The 16,222-nt window shown below is 36.9% G+C and overlaps 1 protein-coding gene across 2 annotated transcripts in view; it reads left to right on the top strand.

Moving 5' to 3' along the window:
- Positions 1-16,006, top strand: part of LOC121877354 (lysosomal alpha-mannosidase-like) — a 73,845-nt gene extending 57,839 nt beyond the window's left edge. For both annotated transcript variants that reach the window (XM_042383075.1, XM_042383074.1), the window contains exons 15-21: positions 1,067-1,184; positions 3,904-4,004; positions 6,555-6,691; positions 8,874-9,022; positions 10,669-10,807; positions 13,565-13,714; positions 15,395-16,006. In XM_042383075.1, the coding sequence (XP_042239009.1) occupies positions 1,067-1,184; positions 3,904-4,004; positions 6,555-6,691; positions 8,874-9,022; positions 10,669-10,807; positions 13,565-13,714; positions 15,395-15,637 (1,037 nt within the window). In that variant the 3' untranslated portion in view covers positions 15,638-16,006. The remainder of the gene's footprint in view (positions 1-1,066; positions 1,185-3,903; positions 4,005-6,554; positions 6,692-8,873; positions 9,023-10,668; positions 10,808-13,564; positions 13,715-15,394) is intronic.
- The last annotated feature ends 216 nt before the right edge of the window (positions 16,007-16,222 follow it).

Raw genomic sequence — 16,222 nt, 5'->3', positions numbered from 1 at the left:
GGTCTCACTGATGCTTTTACAAGTAAACTATCCCAAAGCTTTACCACTCTCTGCCTGATGAATTACAGTAGAATCACAATTATCTAGCATCCGGGCAACCGGTAGATTCAACTAACCAGCACGAAACTGAAATAATAATAAAACTAAAAATTCTAAAATATCAGCTAGTAACGTAAATTTGAATACCACATGCAACGGGGATGAGCTGCGATATTTATTGCTATGATAAACAATAAAATCAATAAATAGCATATCATAAAATACAATAGCACATATTTTATGTAAAAACTAGCTCCTTTCACACTCAAACCATCCTCTGGGCAAAGTAACCTACTTCTACCAAGCAGTCAACCAGCTGACTCAGACATGTGGCTGCTGCTCTGCGCTGTGTGTATACCATGTTGTCAGATCAGGAGGGAACGCGGCCACATAGTTATATCCCACCGCCTCCAAACACATACATATCCATATCTTCATTTTTCTTATTTTGTAGTTTTATATTGTATTTTCTTTATTTATAAGCCAACTTAGAATAGTGTAATGATTTTACCACAACTTTTATAATTTCATTACAAGGAACAATAAACGAGGCTGGAGAGTCGGCCACGTAGTTATAGCCCTCCACCTCTACACATGTTCACTTCTCACACATACACACTCATACTCTTAATTTTTCTTATTTTGTAGTTTTATATTATATTTAATTTATTTCTAATCCACATTTAAATAGAGTGGAATAATTGTTAAAGAAATCTGTTTTTCTGACACTTGAATTTGCGAGTACAGCCTCTAGCACTGTGTATTGTAGGATTTATTGGGGGATCTTGAGTATATGGTTATGCCATTCCGGGATTGCTTTATAATATCTCGGAATATTTTGAGTTTTGCAAAAAATATTTTTTGTGTAAAAAACAATTAAAAAATAATTTACAGTTGTCTGTTTTACAGTACTGCCATTCTGGGTTATATCAAATTATGAGTTATCAAGGATTTACTATGTTATCATTAGTTGGAAGTTTTTAGTCCATGTCATGAATTCCTGCAGTAATTTATGATGCCATTACAGGGCCATTACTTTTTGAAATACATCAAGTGTGGACACCATGGGTGAGTCAGGTTCTCAGGGTCTACATGGATCAGCTGGTGTTGGAGATGGAGTGGCTTGTTGGACCTATACCTATTGAGTAAGTGTCATGGATTAATTTATTATGAGTGGGAAAAGAAAATAATATGTAAGGTGAGCCCTATGAGCAAACAGAGTTCTTAATCAAATGTTTTATGCTATAACTAGATCTGATATTTAATGATGTGAAGATGTTTATCATCTAAAATGCTGAAGGAAGGCTTGAATTTTTTAGCATTCTCGTGCATAAACCATGTAGGTAAAAAGTTTTGATTGATAGCTGTTGTCACTATTGAATGGTACTTTTTTTCCAAGTTTGAATGTTGGTAATATGTATTGTCACTATGCTGATACCTATTAGAAATTATTTGGGATAAAAGTTTCATCTAATAACTTCCAGCAATTGTCCTGCAGATTCAAGAAGTAATTGCTACTGCTTAAGCTGTGATTGAACTTTTGGCTTTATCCATTATCGCTGCTCTGGTGGACATCTACCAATGCTTCCTTCTAGAAAAAAAAAGAGCACTCCATTGCCCTATATACTTTATTACCATTGTGTATTGGAGAAAAAAACTTTACTGACTTATGGTAATTGTTTATTTATTTCATTACAGGTAACTGTACTTTCTTACCAAAAACCAGATCAGTCATACTCCTCTTTATTCTTTCTTTTCTAAACTTCTTTTGTATATACTCTGGCATCTTTCTTTGATAAATATCAACAGTCCTCATACTTGCTGGCTCCCACAGTTGATAGTATCACTCTAGATCTTTCTACATCTGCACTTTCTCAGTGGTGGGTCTAGTACAGTATTGGGCGGTCGGTCACGTCTCTGTTACGCACTGTTAGCAAGTATACTGGGCATGCACTGGCTCCCGAATGTACATGAACCTGTTCCAGTGTTAGTCAAGTCTGGTTTTGGAACAGCTCACACTTGGTGCTGTTGCAACACACTCTGGCAGGTTGTTCCACAAGATTTTACAATTCTCATCTCCAAAAAAGTTTGCCCTCACAGTTTTCTGGACCTGCAGCTTCTTCCACCTTGAGCTGTGATCCCTAGTAGGATGGGCATCTGCCAGCTCCAGGTATGGACACTCGACTGAGTAGTGCCCTTTGAGACATTTGTACACTTAAATTAGGTCACCCCTTGCCTGTCTGTAGTATAAGCTAGGCAGTTGCAGGTGCTCTAATCTTTCTGGATAACTGAGGTGCCGAAGTGCAGGCACCAGTCTGGTGGCCCTCCTTTGGAAATTTTCTATCAACTGACAATCCCTAGTATATCTTGGGGACCAGATGGGGTGACAGTACTCCAGATGGGGAAGCACTTTACTCTTGAAGATCGTTATGAGGGACAGACCATCTAGATATCTGAACAACCATCTTATAAGATCTAATAGTTTAGTTGCTTGATTCACCTCCTTCTCAGAATGGCCTAAGAACTTCAGTTCATTGTCAACATACACACCCAGGCCCTTTTCGCATTTGGTCTCTATTAATGCAGTTTCTTCATCTCACTGTGGCATATGACACGCCTCCTTACCATTGGTACAACCCAGGTGCATCCTCTTGCAATTCGTGACATTGAATCTTAGCTGCCATTTCTTCGACCACTCATGAAGCTCAGAGATTTTTCTGCAGCTCTACGCAGTCTGTTTGGTTCTTAATTTCCTGAAATAACTTGGCATTGTCTGTAAAAATTTGTCTGGTGGAGTGTATATCTTCTGGCAAATCATTTATGAAACAAACAACGAAGGGCCCAATGCACTGTCCTGTGGTACCTCGCTTGTCACAGGTACACATGACGATTTCATACCATTAATCACCACACACTGCTTGTGATTATGCAGAAAGTCTCTGATCCGCGCTAGGACACTTCCCCGAATCCCGTACCCTTCATACATCATCATCTTTCAGTTGTTGTTAATGTATTTGAAATTAATTTATTCAAGTTTATTGCCAGTGTGTGTGAAGTTAAAAGCTGTGTTTGTATTTTAATATACAGTACAGTAGTTTTATTGCAAAAGAGTGAGTGCATTTTGACTTGTGCCTGAAAGACTTTCCATACTGAAGGTCCTTCTAGAGATAATCATGCATTTTGGCTGAAGAGTCCTGCAGTGTCAGCTGGACTGTCTTTCTGGGTATTTGGTATAGGGTAGTTTTTAAGGTTTGCTTTATTGTGATTTATACTTTTCTTATTCATAGGTTAACTCCCCTAATTGGGTGCGTGTTACATCAGATAAGCACCGCCCCCTATTTTCTAGTTACCTTGAGTTACTAAAAGTACCTGGTGGAGGGGATCAGGTTATGAGTGGAAGAATGACCCTGAAATTTCAATTTATTGCCAAGCTGCCTACAGCTATCTTGGATACCCTCCCTTGAATTGGGAGGGTTGAGCTTAGATACCAGATGGCTGATAAGTAATACAATAACTGACAAATGAAATACATGTACGGAACTGAACACTAGTTTGAGATCATGGTTTGGCAGACACATCCCTCAGATAGGAAGGAACCTTTGCTTCTAGTACTTCATTTTTAAGAGTGACAGTAGTGATAAAGAGTTAGCAATAATTTTTACATTGATCAATGGGTAAAACTGATTGGAGAATACTGTTCACCAACTAATGTTTTGGGTCACCTGACTCTGTGATCTGCTAGGGTTTGTGTGCTTTAACTTAAATTTGTTGGCTTTGGGCTTAGCTATAAATTGGAATTTCTGGATCATATCTTCATTTAACTAACTGCATTATGCTCATTAATTTGTTTCTTCAAAATAATAGGGATGGCATAGGAAAAGAGATTGTGAACCGTGTAGTGTGGCCAGATATTGTGACTAATAACACCTTCTACACTGATTCCAACGGCCGGGAAATAGTACAACGTAAGACCTCCATGTTTTTCCTAGTGTCTTTTTAATAGGTTTATACCAATTGTTTTTTTCTTATTCTCAGTTAATGATTCCAAGGTAGCCATGATCAGCAACTAAAGTTGTTAACCAAGGGTCTTTCCTAAGACCCTCTAGATTATGAAATTATTTTTTTTTTCTTTTCTTTTTTCTTTTTTATGGGAATAGCCCACTTGGGCACAGGTCATTGACCCACAATGGGTCCTTGGGTCTGATTAGGTGCATTGCAGATACAGTATACTGTACAGGAATTCCTTGCTATTGACAACCCTGCTTATTCACAATTTATACTTTAACACCCATATTCAATATTCGCAAATCATACCCAGCTGATTTGCAGAGTGAGTTAATAAAAACAGTATCCGTGGAGATGGCATGTTGCTGTAGGATAAGAAAAATGAAGAGCATGGGTGTCTTATGTGCATGTAGTGAAAACATGTGTGTGGACTTGGCAGGTTGCCAAGTTCAGGCTGACCCTGTAGCTACATCCCCCAAGCTCTCCATCTACCAGGCAAAGCTTTGTAATTGTTATTTTTCAACACGTAATTTTGGGTAGGTGTACAGTCGGGGTCAAAAGTCTTGAACACTTAGCAATATCTGGCATCTACTTTTGACTTATATTATATGATTGGGATACACTAATAACACTACTTGTCATCACATATTAAGCCTGAACCACAAAATGGGATAAAACTCTCCTTAATACCTAAGATCTTCGGGTACTTACATGCTAAATACTGTCAAGTGCTCAAGACTTTTGACCCTGACTGTACATTTTTTTTTTTTTTTTTACATTCACACAGTTCATATAGAATGTGCAAAAAATAACTACATAAATGAGGGAAATGATTATCATAAGGTCAAAAGCATAAAGGGAATAAACATTTCATATGTGCACAGGAGTTAGCACACGAATCATGGGATGAGAGGAGGAGGGGGCAGTGTTGGGAATCTCAACCACTCCAGTCTCCCATGTCCCACATGTATTGAAATTATTGCCAACTGGCAATGTGGTATTTTTTATTTTATTTTATTTCATAGTTTAGTTTTTATTTATTCTTCACATTTACTGGTATTACAGTACGTACTGTATGCATGCGACCCTGGTCCTTAATAGCCTCGGATAATAGGGAGTGTATATAAAAAATAAAATCGCAAATTCGTAATTTGCATTGACATTCAGGAACGCGTCCTTTGCGATAACCTGGGTATTCCTGTACTGTATACTAAGCCTACTGTACTTTATGCAAGGAGGCAATGTAGCACTTTACTGCCTTCACTTCCCTAACCATAAATTTGTGTAAGTATTCATAACTGGTTGAATGGGGGTCCTCAGGGTATGAGCCAGTGGCCTTTGGTGTAAGAGTCAAGCACTGTATGCACTCAGCTGTTGCACCCCACATTTGGTTTGTACTTCTCAAAATAATAGGAAAAAAAGTTTGGACACATCACATCTCTTTCCAGTAACCAATGTAAACACTCCACCTACTGCTAACTTATATACTGCATTACACCTTTTGCTAAATGATTATATTACCTTACATCTGCTAAACTTTGTTTTGGCTCATGAGGGATAAATAACCATCAAAAACAATCTCGACATTATCTTTCTTTATGTGGTTCATTGCTTGAGTTAGAGACCTTTTTATGGAGGTGACCAACCAAAGCAAGGATTAGAAAGGTGGGTGAGAAGGGTTTGGGAGAAGGCGAGAGATGCAGGAACAGGAAATGATGCAAACAATTTGCAGATTAGACAACTTATTGCTTGACCCAGTATTCTCATTGGTAGACAGTTATAGGCATATTGATAAGTTGAAAATATAAAGAATAAGTAGGAGTTGGGAAAATGAGAATGGAGAATAGCATGATGGAATTAAAATGAAAATGGAATAACAATGAAGAGGAAATTACATTGATTAAAACTGCACTTCAAATTAATCTTTAGAAAATGTAAGGGTATAGGAAGGCTTACAGTAAAGATAATTACACAGTGTGGGAAGATATAGCATTGACTGTGTTTGTAACAGGTAACATCTTAGGATACAAGTGACAACATAGAGAGTATCCTGGAGGAGTTAAGTGAAACAGTAAGGACAGCAGTCAATATAGAGGAAACAATTAATCACTTTTTCATGGCACTGGAACCATGGTAACTGCATACCGGACTGAACATTGCAGTAATTCCTTGATAAAAGTTTGTCTTACAGTGATTTAGGTATGTAATGTTTATCATTGATCTGAGGCAAATGATAATATAGAGAGTTGTGTAGGGTAGATTGGCCAGCTTAATTGTTTAAGAGATAACTAATTATTAGATATTTGTCTATAAAATAGCCTCCAGTGTTGTTTATGGAACACAGGGGTTCATATTGATCTAATACGTATATCAAGGAGAATAGAATAGGGAGCAAAGAACTTAAGTTTGGTAGATATCAGTGCTCTCTATTTATGGTATTACTGTTAGTGAAAATTTAAAATATTTAGTAAATAGGAAAGCATGATTAATATTGATCTTTTTACTGCTAGGTGTTAAGGACTTCCGCCCAACTTGGCAGCTTCAGAACTTGGAACCTATTGCTGGTAATTATTACCCAGTTAACTCCAGACTCATTCTTAGTGCTGGGCCTGACGTCAGTGCTGCTATTCTCACTGATCGCTCACAGGTGAGGAACCTTGATTTTGAGTACAGGTATCCCTTAAGATATGAAAGGTCAAGTTACAGAAATTCATATTTATGGAATGCAAAAATTATGGAACAAGTTTTGAGATACTGTCCGTAAAAAAGTTTCCCGTGTTTAAGAAATGGGGGAAATTTATAAATCTTATCAACCTTCAATATTTCACCAAACTCAAATTAAATACATAATTCTGTACTGTATAAAGACATTTAAACTATACTGCACTCACCAGCAGATGCTGTTGTCTTTGGCATATGATGCAGGTAGGCTAAAAGGTTATATGATGACAAAGGATGGTCTGGCTTTGACCTGTACCATCTACTGTCGCAGGAGTTGCTAACTGTCACTCTCCACTCCTTCCATGAAGGAGGGATTACACACTCACTGTATACTGTACATACACCCGCTACACACTAACCTACGGTAGGCATGCAGGGTACTCTACTGTACATATGGTACTTTTATACCTACTGAATGTACAGTACAGTACTGTACACGTAACTGTAATTACCTTTTTTACATCTCACTACTACTACTTTTAACACTTCTTTATCAGTATTTTTGGCTTATTATATGCTGGTACGGTAATGTACAGTACTGCACAACAGATATGTGAAAGCAGTGAGTGAGCAAACAAGTTTGTACAATGGCAACAGACAATGAACTAAGAGTGTCATGATGTTATAGTTGAGGAGATAGACTGTGAGATAGATCAGCCAGTCATAGGCATCCCTTGCAGTCACATGACAGTAATGGCCAATCTTAGCTTACAAGCATTTTAAGCCTACCCACTCACGTGCCCGGCACACGTCCCTGCATTGGAAACATTATGTAATCTCTTGGAAATTAGGTTCCATTCTTAGAATGGAGAGAATTTTTTAAAATTTTCCAGAAATGTAAATGATGCAAACCTCAGAAATTCGTTCACATACCCAGAATAATGAGATTTTTCCTGGAATTTCTCAGAATGAAAAAAAAATCCATCTATTGGAGAGCTCTGGAGATTGAATATTCCTGTTAATTGAGAGATTACTGTACTGTATACGTACTGTATATTTGTTTGTATTTAATTGTTTTACAAATTTTAAAGTGTTGTATGAAAAATTGCCCAGGTTTTCCCCAAAATTCCTGGCTGTGAGTGCCCTCCCTTAATACATACTTTTTTCCAAGCAGGCCATTAAGTGACGAAGATGATAAAGTAAAATGGGGTGGGCAGAGGTTCATTTAGTAGGGTGAAATGTATGAACAGATTTGCTTATTACAGTACCTGTACTGCACAAAAGTTTTTAAGGAATGGAATTATTGAGATGAACAAATACCCTGTAAATATCCAATGAGTAACATGTTTCAATTAAATGAGTACAGTATTTTTTTTTTACTACTTTTTTTTTCAACAGTATGTTTTAGTGGGAGAAATGTTTCCATGGGAACTCATCTCTAATTACATAATGGAATTGTATGGGAAAATAGGTTTTCAGAAATGTAACCCATCTGCAACTTGAGGGATGCTTGTATTATAAAAAAATAAACTAAGATAATAATAAGAATATGTAGACTACACTCCAAGGTCGTCACACCAGTCTCCCTTTTGTGTTTACAGGACCCAGGATGTAACGTTTACCCACATTTTCTTGTGGCTTGTGCTGATTTCTCGTGCATCACAGGGATTTCCTTTATTCATTACAGTGTTGTGAGAGTTTGAATTATGCCTCGTGTTGCTGGCGAGAGTGGAGTGGTGGGAAGTTCCCATATCGAAATAATTATTTTAGCATGATTAGTCATATAAAACTGTTTGTAGATAATTTATTGACAATGCTAATGCTACAAATTGCACCTTTTTATTTCAAATAGCAAGCTGCTATGACTTGTATACAATTATCTCTCATGTGATGCAGTCAAGTGTGGTGAGGTGAGTATTGGGCCAGATCCAGAGCATCTTGCAGAGAAAGCCTACCCAAACCCAAGAGTGTTAACATGTAGACTGGCGAAAATGTCATCCCCAGTAGAGATGTTTCCTCTTGCAGTACTGTAATTTGTAACCAACTTCTTAAACATGTCACTTTATTTGGATTTAGAATTTTGTCCCAAAAATAATTTTACAGCTTTCACAATGTTACATGGAGCTAAAACTTCAGGCAAATTTTAAGCAATTTTCTAAAAAATTTAGGGTGGAACATCTTTGGATCATGGTCACATGGAACTCATGGTTCACCGACGGCTCCTTCACGATGATGCTTTTGGAGTAGGTGAAGCCCTAAATGAGACAGCATTTGGAAAGGGTCTTGTAGTTCGTGGCAAACACTACCTCCTCCATAGGTAAGTTGGAACCATATCTTATTCATAACTGGAAACACTGCTTTACCCAAAAAAGATAGGTTTTCAGGGATCACAAGGAGATAAACATGTTGGCCTCTGTCATGTGACTTTCATCCTCCTAATTTGTAGTAACCAACTGGCCTGTCATCACCATGGCTCAGTTGGTGTTTATCTGCCATGCAGTGAGGAGCTCTAAGTAAGCATCCACAATCCCAGGAAAGAGTGATTGAAAAAGTTTTTTTTTTTTTTTTTCGGGGATTAGCCCACCCTGGCACAAGTCACTGACACCCATCGGGGCCTGGGGAAAGAAGATGTAATACTGTAATAACAATAATAATAATAATAATAATAATTCATATTAAATCAAATTTATAATACAAAATACAAAATTGAAAATAAAATAATAATGACAATACGTACTGTAATAATAATAACAACACTAATAATAATAATAATAATAATAATAATAATAATAATAATAATAATAATAACAACAACAACAACAATAACAATAATAATAATAAAGATCCATAAAGAAATACAAAAATTAAAAAAAGATCAAGAGTGAGAAACAATACGTATAAGTATGTTGTGTAGTCAATAGTAAGAGAAACAATTGAGACCCTGCAATTGTGTGTGAATGAGGCAGAAAGTCAGATGAGCAACCTGGGACTTGGTCACAATTTTTTGATGCCATATGACAGCAGGATCTACCATTAGACAACACATTATGCTTCCAATATCTTCCCAGGCAGGAGTATCTCTCTGTTTGCCAGAAAGCTGTATTCTTCCTCCATTATATGGCATATTCCTTTTGTGGTAGTTCGCCCTTGTTGCATTGTAAAATTCCATTGTTTCAAAGGGGCAAGAAGAACATGCGAGTCCCTAGAAAATGCACATCATCTTTATGGCAAGAAGGGCAGACTTATCACCACATTCAACCAATCCGCATCATTGTAGCTGTTTTGGGCCATAGTCCCACACTCTCTTTTAAATCTATCTGTGTGTGTGTTGATGTAATTGCCATTATCATGAATTTATCTGATAGTGGTGAGCAGTAGTTCAGTAGAACCGGCAGATGCAACTAACCAGCACCAAAATGAACCTGGATTTTTCCAGGTTTGAGAGAATTGTCTCATTACCCAGAAATCTCTCATCCCCGGAAGAGCTCGGCACCAATTGTTCGGCCTGTGTGATATTAGACTGATCAGCCTGTAGTTTTCTACTGCACTTTTCCTACCCTTCGTGTATACTGGGATGATGTTGGCTAATTTTCAATTCCTTGATTCAAGGATTATCTGAATAAGAGTCAGTGGGATGCAAATCTCGTTTGCCACCGCCTTTATCACTTTGATCTGTGCGCTGTCCACTCCAGGGGCTTTGGATTTGTATCTCACTAAGATTCTTATTCATATAGACAATTCACAAGGTGGAAACAGCTGGCAAGGCAGGTTTGCAACTCTTTGGGGTAATAAAAACTTTGCCTTCCCAAAAGGGTTAAATTGTATATTTTCTACTTTAGCTGTTCTAATGTCACAGATTACCAAGTTTTCCGAATCTTCTGATAAATAGAAGATTTTTTTTTTTTTTTTTTTTTTACATTCCAGTATTAAAACATGCCCATGATAACTATTTTTCCCATCCAGTTACTTTGCAACATCAAAGGATTGTGATTTTGGGTGTTTGCATCGCAGTGTTGGGGAACACATCATGTTAGAGCCTGTCCTCTCCTTCACTCCCACCACTGCTACTACACATACCTGGAAGAATACTTATACTAACAAGGTAATTGACATAATGATACTGTATACAGTGGTCCCTCAGTTAACGAACACAATTCGTTCCACAGAGTCGTTCATTAACCGAATCCATTGGGTAATTGGTTCCAGCTCACAGAAAAGTGCATACAAAGTAAAGCCAAAAATGCATAAAGTCAGAAACACTCCTAAAATTCCCCTAAATCGCCCTTAAATCACTATATGTATATATATACGTACGTATACACTCTTACTCTCAAATCACTACTGTAATGTGATACAGGTGATTGATTTTTATCTCTTGTGCAAAATATATGACATTTATATTCAAATTATTTGCTGTCTTGCAAGGATTCCAGCAATGCAAATTATATTCTAACTTTAGTCTGAGATATTATATACAGTACAATAAAAACTGTAAGCCTAAAACCCTGGCTGGGCAGATGGGGAGAGGGAGGGAGCGAGCAGGAGGTGAGGTGATATGTTTGACAGTTGGCGCCAAAGGTCTAATGTGTGTTTATTTATCAGTCCTTAAGAGTGACTAAGCTTCTCTCTTATAAAATGCCACTGAAATGACTGGGGAGAATATAATTTACATTGCTGGGATTCTTGTAAGAAAGTGATTAATTTGAATATAAACAAGCTATAATTTGCACTAGACATAAAAATTTTAGTACTCTAGTCATTTAGTACATGTACAGTACAGGTTTGCACTTAGGTCATTTATTTCATTTACGTTTCTTTTAGTATGGTGTGTGCATGTAAATGAATGAAAATAAATGAAGAAATTTATGAAAATCTACCCAAAAATACAGTTGAAAAACTTTACATTACTAAAATGTACTAAACTAATGTACTAAAATTTTTATCTCTTGTGCAAAATATATGACGTTTATATTCAAATTATTCGCCGTCTTGCAAGGATTCCAGCAATGCAAATTATATTCCCCTAACTCTAGCCTGTGGTAATTATATAAGATAAAAACTTAAAGCCTACTGTATAACCACCAAACTCTTGCTGGGGGGGGAGGGGAGGTGACAGTGACGTGTTTGACAGTTGGCGCCGAAGGTCTTATGAAGTATTTATTTGTTTATTTATGTCCTTTAGATTGAGTTTTTGTTTTTTGCTTATAAAATGTCATAGAAGTGACCGGGGAGAATATAATTTACATTGCTGGAATTCTTATAAGATAGTGATTAATTTGAATGTAAACATGCAATAGTTTTCACTTGACAAAAATTTGAGTAATCATTTTGTACAATATTTTGATTACATGTACAGTACAACTTTGCCCTTAGGACAGTGTGTGCATGTAAATGAGTTTCAATAAATGAATAAAGTTACATATATCGAGCCAAAAATAATAGTTGAAAAACTTTATGTAGACAGAGCTTGGCTGGCTAAATTTTAGAATGACCAATAATTTTAATATAAAAAATGCAAAAATATTTAAGAACACAACCTTCTTGATATTTACTCCACTGGAAATGAATGTAAACATAGAACAGATTACTGTATTGGCGGACTAGCCGATCAGCTGATGCTCACAACAAAACGTGTTTGTCGTAAGGATTTCGTCAATCAAAATTTTGTTCGTTAACCGAATTGAAGATCCTTATGGGAACTAATTCGTTGACCGAAATTTCGTTAATCGAACCGTTCGTTAACCGAGGGACCACTGTAGCGTTTTGTCTGGAATTTAATACAGTAGTGTACTTGTAGTATATCTAGAATTGGTCTTCACTTTTAACCACTTGTGCACAAGGTCCTCTCTCTGTTGAAAAAATCATTTGGCATTAGCCAAATAAAATATTAAAAGTGGCATCCCAGTAGTGAAGGAGTTAAGCAGCCATTTGGTATATGGCCATCTGCTTTTCAAGTTGCATTATGTGTACAGGTATTTTCAGTTATTTGAGAAAATATTTTAAGGTTGACTATCATTGTCTTTCTTTTGAAAAATATACACTGATAAGCTCCATTTAGTAAAAGAATTACAATATCCTAGTCTGAAAACTTTGTTCCCACTTCACCCCGGCTAAGAGAGGACCTACCCAAGATTCCCCTGCCTTCTAGTATTCCTTTCTAACCTTCAACTTAAAGACATGATTGGTGGATAGGTTTGCTGTAGGTCTTATAGGTTGGCTGTTTGGAGACACAAGTTACTACAAGGGTGTAGGAACACATATCCAAAACTGTACCAAGTCATTATCAATGATCTTCACATTTTTAAGCATTTATTATGAAACAATTAACAAATATACAGCAAATAGCAAAATGTACTAATTAAGAACTCTAAATGTTTTATTTTCAAGATATAGAAGTTCAATATGAGTTCTTTTTTGTGGCTCTGCTGACAACAAAGTGGTTTTCTGTTTCCATCCATACATTTTGTGCTGTATGATACTGGACTTTGCTAACAGCCTCACATATATTTACCCTGCTTAAAATTTTCCCAAATTGTTGGCTTTGTTCAGAAAAAAAAATTATATTTTTTCCATAGCCCCGGAGGAAAAGTCAGGTGAAAGAGCTGGCCAAGGAATGTGCCAACTATGCCAAGCTTGCTCACCCTTTCTAAACCTGATTGACTTTTTCCACTGGATCTATGTCAAAAATTTAATTTTTGCTCTGGTTAAGCCAACAACTGGGAAATTTTAAGTTAATATACATGAAGCTGTTACTGGACCTTTAGGGTGACCAGTGAGCCATAATAGAGCTATGATATATAGATGAATACATACATATTATCTAAGTTCCATATCTTGTTATGGGTGTATACCCTCTTAGTGGACAGGTCTGAAGACTTCCCTACCAGCAAATGTTCACCTACTGACACTGGAGCCCTGGACTGATGGTTCCCTCTTACTGCGATTGGAGCATATGTATGAGGCTCAGGAAAGTGCTACTCTCAGTAACCCTGTTACTGTTAACCTGCAAGTAAGTGTTAACTCCAATAAACCATCTGTTAAGTAGTCATCTCCATACCTTCAATATTGTCCCAGCATCAATCTCAAGATGAGGTTCTTCTTAGTTTGGTGCCTTTGACAACCTTCTTTGTGATTATTGCATCAGAGAGCTAAAACTTAAGTCCAGATTTAAGGCAGGGTTCACACTAATATTATGTTTCTAGCAGCAAGAAAACAATGATTGTATCTGACTTCAGCTTTTCATCTTTTATACATGTCCCGATATCATCCATCATTTAAGATTTAGTGATTCATAAACAGACCTGAGAGAATATATATTTTACAAACCTCACAAGATAACAACAGGTAAGACAGCTGTACAGTACAGGTAATCCCTCGTTTAACAAATGTTCAAGATACAAAAATTTGCTTATACAAATTTCCTAAGTTAACACTCTTTTATTTAACGAAAGTTTCCCCTGCTTATGCGAATTTGGGTCCCAGCAAAAATTAATATTGCGCTCCCCTGGGAGTCAACTAGGGCAGTCATCTTGGAGAGATGGACAGATTCGTATTCTCACTCAATGATCATAACAAACCTCCTCCCTCCGGCATCTCTCCCTAGCCTGAGTCTTTTGTTCCACCATTCCCCACCCCTTATGGTGAGCTCTGACTGCCCTCCCTTAAGATAATAGCTCCCGCCATTCAGTTGGACATGATATAATGATGGGAACTGAATTCTTTTATAAAAAAAACATAAGAAAATGTCTATACAGTACTGGAGTCTATAAAATCAGTTCTAATTAAGTTAGAAACACCATTTTTATGCTAAAATAGCAATTTTTACTCAATTTTTATGAATGCAATTTGAAATTTTTCAAATTAAACTAACCTTGTGCTCAGTAAATTGTTTAACTCAGAACCACATAATTTATAAAGAGGGCATTGGAGTGCAATTTTGAAACAATAAAAACTTATGGTGTGCAATTAGATTTACTGGAAAATTTTTTTTGCCAATTTTACTATACAGTATTTTTAAGTAATATTTTGCAAATCCGTGCCTTTCGAAAATTTGGCCACTGTCGTTTACTAATTACAGTATCACAAGTTTTTGAGGTCAGCCTTTATTTTGGGCGGATGCCAAACCATCGAGATTTCTAAACTATCAGATGCTGGACTTTCGGAATTCTACTGTGCACTGTACTTAGATAATTAATGCAAACTAACATGCTTTATTGATAAATCTTTATTGTTAATTTTTTTACCCACCATGATTCTTACCACACCAACTTTTACCCACCATGATCCACATCACCTGTTACCCATCATGATCCACACCACCTGTTACCCATTATTATCCACACCAACTGTTATCAACAACAGCTGGTATTAGCACATTCTCCAACCACTTGACCTTAGTTAGAATCTAACTGTGTAAAGTGATGAGAGTTCATGATATAAAGAAGTGATGGAGGTCCCTGAGTTCCATTTAATCACTGGATGGCAAGAGTTTCTTGAGGCTTAAATGTGGTTTTGGTGTCATTAAGTAAAATGGGATTAAAGGTCCCTCAGAGTAAACAAGTGTATTGGCTAGACTTATCTAGTTGACTCCTACTCTTATTTATCTAGTGGACTCTCACTAATTCCTATAGGTAGATCACATCCACCTGTTAGCCTAGTGAGATTAGCACCACTTAACACTTTTCCACAGGATCTGCTGGTTGACTGGAAGATCTTGTCTGCTGTGGAGACTACACTGTCTGGAAACCTCCTGAAGAAGGATGAGAATCGCTACACCTGGAATGTTGACTCTGCCCATCATGATAACCATATCTCAAGCAGCCAGTGTGACAGTGAGGTTTATGAATATGATGATGAATTCTCTGTCACACTCAACCCCATGGAGATAAAAACCTTCATTCTTACAACAGAGAAATCTACCACACTATTTTAATATTCCTTTGCAATTTCAAGATTTACAGACTCCTAGTTACCCTTAAATCTTCACTTCCACTGTATTTTCTGTTGTTACTCTGTATGTACTTGCATTTTTAGTACCACTCAGTACATGTGATATTCCCTATCACTCATACTGCTTACTGTAGTGCGTTTTTTCTCAGCTGAGAAAAGATGCCCTGCCCCCTCCTCAAAAGTTACAGCTGGTTGGCTGTTGCAAACCTGTTTGATTTTGTCCTGAAGTAATGATGTACAGGTTAACCATCTCAAATCCGGACTGATTGGGACCTGAACAGTGCCGGATTAGTGATTTTGCCGAACTACAGGTGGTTAGGTTAGGATTAAATAAATAAACACCTCTAACCCACTTAATAACCACCTCACCTACCTTTAAAATACTCTGTAAATAGTACAAGTTGGATAATAAAAAGAAACAGCCACTGGACTCTCAACTGTCAACAGATGTCAGCGTTGTGGTACATTGGACCTTCGCTTTATGAGCATTCACTGTATACGAATTTGCATTTTTGCGTCGACCCTATTTCTACCCATTATTCATTTTATGAGGAAAAGATTCCCTATT

The sequence above is a fragment of the Homarus americanus genome, unplaced genomic scaffold (genome assembly GCF_018991925.1).
Source record: "Homarus americanus isolate GMGI-L3 unplaced genomic scaffold, GMGI_Hamer_2.0 scaffold367, whole genome shotgun sequence".
Lineage (NCBI taxonomy): Eukaryota > Metazoa > Arthropoda > Malacostraca > Decapoda > Nephropidae > Homarus > Homarus americanus.
Note: the sequence above shows the minus strand (reverse complement) of the source record. Positions and strands in the feature narration are given on the sequence as shown.